General features: G+C 34.7%; 1 protein-coding gene across 1 annotated transcript; it reads left to right on the top strand.

Moving 5' to 3' along the window:
* Positions 1 to 5,869: 5,869 nt before the first annotated feature.
* On the top strand, positions 5,870 to 10,511 carry LOC111035045. Its single transcript, XM_022316538.1, has 3 exons — positions 5,870 to 6,080; positions 6,222 to 6,649; positions 9,903 to 10,511. Exons 1-3 carry the CDS (start codon positions 5,870 to 5,872, stop codon positions 10,509 to 10,511), a joined length of 1,248 nt encoding a protein of 415 aa, XP_022172230.1.

Raw genomic sequence — 10,511 nt, 5'->3', positions numbered from 1 at the left:
AGAGTATGCTAACATAGTAATAATGTTATTTCAAACATGCTGAAAACTGAAAGACCACAAACATGACGCTTCACATTGGTATACAGACTTGAGACCTTATGGCCTATGTATTTATCTCTATAGTAATATGGGCTACCTAGTGTATAATATTATATATACAGCTATTGTTTTTTTCGGATAACAGACTTCAATAACAGAGATGTACACAATTTAGATGTAATACATTTAGAGGGCACTATACCTGCATATTATTATGTTGTCTCCGTACTTATGCATGTCATAGCAAATAGTATATTCTGAATAATTAATTTAACTCTGATGCATTTAATTTAAAGTGAATTGATCTACTGCCAAATTTAAAAGTCAGAACTCAGAATGTCAAGTCAATGATAAGTTTTTTGATAGTAGGTATTAGATAATATTCATACTTCTAAATTTGGTAATAGGTCAATTCACTTTGAATTTAAGTATAACAGAGTTAAACAAATTATTCAAAAAGTACATTATTTTATGTTATTGTTTGCAGGATGGAGGCAATGCATGCTGGTATGGTATCCTCATAAGAGGATGTCAGTGCAATTTTTTATGTTTTGTTTCTCGGACCAGCTTGTAACATACATGAAAGGCTTTCATCTAAAATCATTTTTTTTGGGATTTTTGAGTAAAATTACCTATTACAAAAATAATAGATGATAATAGTTTCGAGGTAATTACTCACCGTTTTTAAAGAAAAAATGATTTGACTTTAAAAATAAAAATTAAATATTGTAAATTTAAATTGTTTTAAAACAATATTTAAACAAATCGATGTCTACCCTACCGCTTCACCATCGTTTTTATGATGGGTGATTTCACAAAAAGATTACTCGAAAACATAAAAAAAAATGTTTCTGCTTAAAAAAATTTTTAAATTAAGTGCTCTGACATGGTATTGTAATTTTTATTGGCTATTGCTGCCATCTATCTGTCGTGCTTTTGAACTATAATAACCATAAGATTATATCCATAAATTCGTTAAGACGTGTTTTAGGCTTTTTTTAAAAAACTTTTTTAATGCGTTGTTACAGGGTGGTTCAAACATGAATTTCATTTTGGCTCCTCGTTTTGGTATTAGGTAATTAATATATTATTATTATTAAGTGGATATAAACATTTAGTGACAATTTCATGTATCTACAGTATTTTTTATTGAGTTAAATCAAAAACCAAAATCAATCTTGTCAGAAACCTTTTTTTTGTAAAAATTCCTGTTTTTCAGAAATTGTTTTAGTTTTTCCTGCGGCTTTTGAAAACTATCGGGAATTTTTACTTTTGACCCCTCAAAGTACCAACTATAGATTCATTTTCATCCCACACGAGATGCTGTTGAAAATATCGAAGCACTTTACTGCCCCAAAAAGGTGATGACTGACAAAAAACACGTCATTTCATCGCTCCGCTCAGGATCTAAAACTGATTTTTTTATGTGTGAAAATATAGAAATTGAACTCAATAAAAGTATAATTTTGTCTAAATATTGCGCATATTATGTATGATACGGTCCGTTGGGTGGTGTGATCTTATGATATCACGCTTAAAACGTGACTTAAACGTGGAAGTAATATTGTACAACAATTAATATAACAATTAGGTACCTATTAGACAACCAAAATTATTCTTATTTGAAGATTTAATCTATATCTTCACACAATAAAATAAATCTGTTTTTACTAGGTGTATAAAATTTACTGATCCTTATTGTGCAGGTATATAATATATTGGACTTGGAGCCTGGAGGTTGATTCCAGATATCCGGAGGTGGGTGAATCAGTCTGGAGTTTGTAATTTTCTCCAAATTAAAGATATGTATTTACACCACTGCAGATAGTCGAAAATAGAATTTTTAATTTGCACTAAAATGATAATTTAATCGTTGGATTATCGAATATTCGATTATACCTACTTCGATATCCTCATTTGCGTCAAGGTTAGATGGACAAGAATGACAAGAATTTTTCGGGATTTTTCACCTTATCTGGTAATATTTTGACTTTTTACGTCCAATTATTGGTCGTAATCAAGTTATACATGTATATATAATGTATAACAGTTTATTATTTTGATCAAATACTAAGCTCTACATTTAGTCTTTCCGTCTTGTCGTAATACGTAACATTTTTGTAGTGAAATTTTTAATTTTTTCTTAAAATATGGGTGTCAAGATAATTAAAAGTAATCGCAGGGAAGAATGGAAGATATTTTAGAATACATTAACCATACTTTTTATTTTGCATATAAGACAAAAACTACAAATATAATTCGTTGGCGTTGTCCACACTCCACAGAGAAAATGTTCAGCAAAATTGTTTACTACATGTGAAAATATGACGATTGTCCACGATGAAATTGTGCATATAAATCACGATTCGAAAAACGTTCATAAATTAAATCAACTGTGTAAAATAAAAGCACGAGAATCACCATATGAAAAACCAGCTAAAATTTTAAGAAATGTAGTGTAAAATTCAACAGTTTTCAATGTTATTACTACTAAGGATATTTCTGATTTAAGACGTAATATGTATAATACGAAGAAGAAAATATTGCCAAAATTTCCAGTATCACAGAATTAAGTAGGTACATACAATGCTGTTAACTAAAATCTAAGCTAAAGTTATATTAGGATTATAGACATCTTTATGGAATATTATATTGTTTTTTCAAATTTTACATATAATTATTTTAATTGGCTAACTTTTTTTATATTCATAATTATATGATTTTATATATACTTACAGCAATATGTGTATACGCTCAAACTCGTAAGTTAGTACTATCGAGATACCATCAAAAAAATAATCGATTTTAATTTTGGCGCAAATTAAAATTCCTATTTCTTACTACCTGAGGATGGTGCAAATTACAAACGCATTTTAAAAAAATGGTGCAAATTACACATGTTATATACATTTTGGTGCAAATTGACTATAGCCAATCAGTCAAGGCTCGGAAATGGTATTCGGAAAAAAATCCCCAGAAAAAAACCCCCGGATAAAAAGTCCCCGGAAAAAAAATCCACAGGAAAAAAAACCCCCGGAAAAAAAATCCCCTAAGTTTGCTTTGTAAGGTTTGCAAAATTTACTTTGGGAAATTTTTGACAGCTGTGACTGTGAGTAATAACATACTCAAGAGAACTGATTACCTTTTTATTATATAGGTAAATAGATATTATTTTTATTTTATACGCAATGTGATTTGTTCATTATTATCATAATTATTTTTAATTTTTGCGTAATCTAGCTGTGTGATCAAGATAATATTATAATAGTTATCATTCAAATTTTATATTTTTTTTAAATTATTGTATATTATTATTATTATTTTAGAACAGTTAGGTATATCTTGGGGGATTTTTTTTCCGGGGGTTTTTTTTCCTGTGGATTTATTTTCCGGGGATTTTTTATCCGGGGGTTTTTATTCCGAGGATTTTTTTTCCGGGGATTTTTTTTCCTAGATTCCTCGGAAATATGTTATTTCACGTAGCTCAAGGACTGTCGGGACATGGCGGCTGATTCCCACAGTAATTACTGCTAGGAGCCGGATGACTCAGTGGAACATACGCTGCTCCATTGTCCATACTGTGCGGAGGGTAGGTATGAGATGGAGCAGTGCATAGGTCGGACATGTAAGAATAATTGAAATATTAACCATATAGGTATTCAATGATAGTGTTTGTACTCACTTCATATTACCTACAGGTACCTACATATTTTGTTGTTTAATTAATTAAAACGTTCAACAGAAAACTGAAAATTAGTGATTTATTATTTATGTTTGATGTACTTATAGGATTTAAGAATGCCTATAATAAATGTGTGGGTGTTGGTTTACCTAGGTACTTTATAATATTATATGAAAAATAGTGAAATGTATAAAAAGTCCGCATATTTTGTAGAAAGAGGGAGCGTCAGTGCGTTCCGCACTATACCTATATATTATTTACAATTCAAGTATGTATATAGGTACAGTTTATATGTACCTATAAGATGCATGACGACCGTGCCCAGCCGGCGAGGCCAGATCGAGACGGCCGCGGCGGCTAGTGCTTGATGTCGTGCTCATTGACGGTCGACGGTGACAACTAGCTCTGACGTCGGACAGGCGACAGCGGAAACCAGTGAACACGGAACGAGCAAATCGAGATTTGGCGCTGCGGAATCGGCGGTAACGGCGATGGACAAGCGATCCTGCCAATGTTGGATTACCGCGGGACGTTAATTCAAGAATCGGCGGTTAGTGACTCGATAAATTGGAAATTTTCTCTCTGGCGTTTCCCTTTAGCTGCGTCTTCGCCCCTGTAAAGCTCGCCTCCTGAAAGCTTTCATAAACTGGTTCATTAGCTGGATGAAGTTCACTCCGTCGCCAAGTGGCCCGAACTACGGATCCCGAGTGGAATCGATTGCCTCGGATTTTGGAGTCGTGGCGTCGCCACTTGACGACGGTATCATTGGCCATAAGTGGAGCTGTCTCACTTTCGACACTTACTGAAACTGCGCTTTGGTCCTCTATCTTTGGTGAGTTTTTGCAGAACGCCGGTAAAAATAACGTTCGGTTAAATTACACTGTAGTATATTAGCGTCATTGTTCGAACACGGACCTCGTTTTCGCGTCACCAACGTTTCGTCATACTTCCTCCCAGCGGTGTATCGGACACAGCACGCTCGCGAGGGGGTTTACCCTCTCCGCTGTTGTCCAGCGCCCGGTTGTTTGCCGCTGCGTACTTACTGCAGGCAGAGGCCGCCGGCGTTCGTTAAGTTGTCTTTTTCCAGCGGTCGAGCTAGACGCAACGTCGCGTCCGCCACAACCTCGCTTCACCACGAAATTCTGGGTGTTGTGAGCGTATGCCATCTTGTGCTAATTGTACGCAGCAATTGTCGTAAGTCCCGAGATAGTTGAGGCCTGACGCGTTTCGCCGCAGTCGTGCACGACTAGTAAGTGCCGATATCAGACCGCAGTCCAGTTCAACTTATTTTGCCTGTGCTGCCCGCCGTATACCTATTATTATACCAGTGTACCAGGGTTATCGAGAAGGGAGAAGACTTACCAGCTTGGAGCCAACGCCTTCCTCTAGAGCTTGTAGATCAGGTCAAATTATTATTATTTGATGTTTCATTTAATCATTTACGTAGACAAACTCACATGTTTGGAGTTTGTCATTAGGTAATTATTATTATTGTAATTGTAGCCTGTCCGGGCCATTATTATTGTTATTATTATTGTATTTTTTTTGTGCATAATATATGTAGTGAGCGTGTACTGCGCCTATAAGTTGGATATTATAATATTTGTATTAGGCATTATATACAGCTGGGTAATGTTTTCCCGCCCCTCACACCCCGTGGGGATATCCCGAGTGCGTCCCGTTTTTAATTTTTACCTTTTTCGTAGCCCGAGTGCGTCCGTAGTCTTATCGACAAATTATATTACATGTATCTTTGTACGATGTGTGTAACACCGCGATGTTATCGATGTTCGTTGAACACAGAATTGGTAGTGAAGCTAAATCAACAAATTTCGGAGACCTATACATTTGAAAATTGCCCTGATGACGAATACAGCGTCATTTATTACTAGCCAACAAGTACCTTCATCATTCTTTTCGACCTGCAGCTTTTGGCCAGCAGCATTTGCTAGGATTTCAGGTGCATTTATTTTTCCAAACACAATTATATTACTATTAATATACTTATTATATAGCTATAGTAACATTAATAGTAATAGCAATAGTAATGTTCAAAAATAAATAAGGGATTTTTTAATAACTCATTTATAACAAATAGATATTTATTTTAAAGCTAATCTAAAATTTGAAGATTTAAATTAATACATTATGGCATACTGTTATGTGGATGATATAGATGCATCTTTGATTGTGGTACATATGCTACACTCATGTTCAAAATACTTCCCTGTACCCACGGCCATTGATGGCGAAGACTTGAAATATAAACTTAACACTTTGAATAAATTATACACATTATGGGTTGATGATAAATTAAACGACAGCTCGTATCAGTCCGAAATATATAAAACAATATGTGGTGAATTTATTATTATAATTTGTATTTAAAGAAATAATTGTATTTTTAAATGAAGTTGAATGCTTCATCAATCATGTTAAAATATGAAGTGTTTGATTCGTTCACAAATTTATATTTGTTTGTTTTTTTTTTTAAATTAAGAAATGTTTGTTGAAAACGTATTTCGGCATTTACCACTGTATTCGTATACAGCCGATGGCGAAATCAACACTGAAATGTTGTGGGAATTGAAGCAGCTATATCCGGTTTACAAGGTATTTTTGTCATTTTTGAATTTAAATGGCTTTGATGAAGAAAAACTAATGCCATATGTAGACGAAACATTCATTAACGCTTTAATACGACGAATGGACAACAGTTGTGTGGAAACCGAAAGAGATTGCTTGAAAGAGATATTATTTCTGCTGTTTAAGAAGGCTATGTACCTGAAAAGATATATTCTTCAAGGTACTATAAACTCCCTCTTAGATTATGGTCACATATCAATCAACATAGGCGTCAAAGAATTGCTGGAACTGTTCAAAACTTTAATGTGTCACAGATTGGTGGAGTCACCGATGATAGCTAAGGTTGTAAAACAATAAAAAGGTAGTATTGTTATAGTGTTATATCTGGCCATCTGGGTATACGAAGTGATTATTTAAAAGTAAATGGTCACTTTACCTAAAATTATTTACGATTTTTTAAATATTTTTTGATGAGTGGAATTGTTTAGTAGATCAACATATTATTGCAATGTATAGGTATACTCGTGCCAGTGTGCCACTCGGCAGTAAGCTCCGCTTATCTCAAATATAAATACTTATAACTTTAAAAGTTATTTCGGTATAGATAAATAACTAATTGGTCCTATCGACTTTCGATCGATTTTCATGTACTGCAATTATCAGAAAAAATATTGTGCCATAGAATTGGAAATTAAAAACGTGTACTGTTGCCTGTCATTCAATTTTGTTTTGTAATGATTTCAATGCAAATTGATTAATTAAAATAGTCACCTTGTTTAGGTCTTACTATCTTAGATATCTTTGGTCAAAAAAAGTTCATTAAAAAATTCCCAAAACCCCCTATGTATAGACTTGCTGGGCCACTGAGTTGATAAGAATTTAAGTATTGTGATTAATGCGGGCATTATATTATCAGGTAGACAATCCACCTGCGATGGATTGTAAACCTCGCGAGATACGTAAGTTTCAAAGATATAACCAAGTATATTGTTTTTACTTAATCTAACCTATTTAGGATTGGATCTAATAGGTTATCGCTTGTCTGATGGTTTTTGTCTTTTGGGGGTGTAAAGGATATTATCACCATCTTATACTCTTTTTAACCCAAAGAACGGCGACGGAGAGTTAACGTTTGTAAATTAGGAATGTCACTTATAAAAAATAATAATTCCTTCTATAATTTGTATTGTTATTAGGGTTTATAATTTGTAACCAATGGCAACCATTAATAAAATAAAAAAAAATTAATTATATTTCCATATTTCACCATCCTCTATTTCATCCCCTCATCACAATAAAGTTTCAAGACAAAAAGTAGCTTCTGTTTTTCTACAAGGTCCCATCTATTTCTATAACGAAATTCGTCAAAACTGGTTCAGCGGCTTGAAAACTGAACAGACAGACAGACAGGCTGACTTTGACATTTATAATATTAGTATATTGATTTATGACTTATGAAGTAAGTATTATATATACTGATTTTCAAAATATATATTCAAATAAAAGTAATGATCAATAGCCAGCCAATAGGTGTATAAGCTCCAGTCTGATTACGAGTTCCAACTTCCAACTAAACAATTTTTTTTTAATACCACATACAAATTATATTTAATTACATTGATTTAACATAATATATATGTATAGGTACCTACCTATCTATATATAATATTTTGAATCGTTATTATTTACTTATTAGTTATATTAGCTAATGTTGTGTTATCAACATTAACATGGAGTTCAAAACGCTTTAATTATGCAACACAGTTGTTAAAATTGCGAATGTATTAGGAAATATTATGTAATGCATTGTGTTCAAGATTCTGCTGCTTTTATTTAAAAATCTAATGAAGTACCTAATAGTGTACCGAAACAGTATTATTTCCCCCTAGTATATATTAAAAATGCGGAAATATAATTTCCTGGATGTCTGCAAGAACAGTACCATTATATGGTTATTAAAAAGTTATTTTTATACTCGATAGGTAATAAAAAGCCCTGCAATATGTTCTCAACCATCCGCTCGAGGTAAAAAACAATTTAATTATTTATATATATAGGTACCACTCATACCAGTAGTCAGTACCGTATACCAACTATTTACTGACTAAACAATATAAAATATAATTATATAGTGTAGGTACCTACGCCTTTCTTTATGGTGTAAATTATAATGCGTAGTGTAGGGCGTATATAATTTACGAGCAGTTAGTGGTTATCTACCGAGAATCAAAGATATAAATGTATAATACATATTATGTCTAAAACTATAAAAATATAGAATATAATACACCACTTCTGATGTCATATATTTATAGTCATGTAGATGTAGTCCATTGGAATTTGTCTAGAGACGTGCAATTGCAATAATATGTTAAAAAATTATGGTACCTACCAAAGTAATACGACTATAAATATTTAATTTAAACTTAATAGTGGAACATTCTGCCTGTTTAGGTGGCCATACACATTTGGACTGTGGATTTTGGTACACGGGACCAAGCTCATTTACTGTTTTCTCCATACACTGCGTATTGAACCGCTGGACTGGCTCGTTGAGCTCAATACTAAATATATTTTCATGGTCCAAGTCAGTAAAAAATGGTCGATGTAGTGTCGGGCTTGAACTATTTATTAATCTGATAGCGTATGGATGAAAATTCGCACGTGTTATTTTTGATAACACAACCTTCAATTTGCATTAGGTTTATGTTATTGATTGAAAATTCCTATATCTAGACGCTGCGGTATGTACTGTTATAGATATCACATATTATTGCAATCGATCATGTGGACCTGTGGTATTTGTTAAACGATGGTTATTGGCTTCTTAAGAGCGTTTTTGTGGTGGGAGAGGAGATGGTGGAATAATGGTGACCTTCCTCGAATTTTTAAACTTGAAGTCGTATATAGTTTTGTCTTGTACATTATAAAAAAAAATGTGACGGTGGACGGTGGTAGAGTTGAATATCATGAATAACGTTTTGAACTATGATACATAGTAGTATATAGTACCTAAATATTTTACAGGTTATTCGCAGTGAGGTCTAGTGTTTCATTCGTAGAGAATTCAACAAATATAGGTAGATTTAGTACATACATGATTGTTCAAAACTATTATTTTTCTAAATTAAAATGTTGTATATTTCAATATATATGTATATATTTAAAAAATGGAAAAATGCCCCCCTCCCCAATCGGCTGCTCCAGGTACATAGTAATATAATACTCTCTAATATTATGTAGTTCAAGGTCCGTTACCTCAGCACTGCCAAGTATAAATTTGAATTTTGAAATTATTCAGCATATGTACCTACTTAGTTTTATACGATTGTGTGGTGGAGGGTCAGTATATAACTTAATCGCTGCATATGGACATAAGAAATTCGTGTTTTCACATGTTTTTGAGGGGGTACACAATTTGTTTTTGGCTGTAAAAAATGAGTAGCTACCTACATAATATTGAATCATTTTGAAATTTAAATTCGTATTTAGCAGTGCTGGAGTAACTTATCTTATAATTTACCATTGCAGTGAGTATGCCTACTTTGGCGAATTCATGATGGTACCTGTACAACGATGCCGTCGACTGTTGCAGGTGTTGTCACCGTTAATAAAGCGTAACGAGTTGTGCCATTACGCGGGCCGATTGCACGAGTGTTTTGAAACGGCCGTCCGCGAAGTTGACGCCGGCTTGGGCGTGTTGTTCGTGGACTACGCTATCGACAAGTGGTCGGCGTCTGCGGCCGACGTGCCGTCGCTGTGCCGGACGCTGGCGGCGTTGTACTTTGAAGCGTGTGGTCCGAAAGAGAGAAGGCAGACCCGCCAAAGTGTAGTCGGCCACTTGGGTGGCTGCCTGTTAAAGGCTGCGGCAGTAGCGGTCGTGGACGACATGGCGGTGGCCGCGTGTCAGGCGTATACCGAGTTCTGTAGCCGGTTGATCGACGACGACGTCGCCACCGCCGCAAACGAAGGAAAAAAGTGCGGCGACGGTGACGCAATGGAACGCGTGGCCGAAGGGCTGATCGCCGTCCACCGGGACCACGGTGACTTCTACTGCGTCCAGCACGCCGGCAACTTACTCAGGCGACTTGTCAGCGGTGAACGGTGTTTGGTGGGAGACGCCTGTCGGCTGGCTGTGTTAAAAGTTCTGGTCGAAGATCGACCGCGGACGATGACCGAAAACCTGGTAGATAACACATTTTGA

Source organism: Myzus persicae, unplaced genomic scaffold (genome assembly GCF_001856785.1).
Source record: "Myzus persicae strain clone G006 unplaced genomic scaffold, MPER_G0061.0, whole genome shotgun sequence".
Taxonomy (NCBI): Eukaryota; Metazoa; Arthropoda; class Insecta; order Hemiptera; family Aphididae; genus Myzus; species Myzus persicae.
Note: the sequence above shows the minus strand (reverse complement) of the source record. Positions and strands in the feature narration are given on the sequence as shown.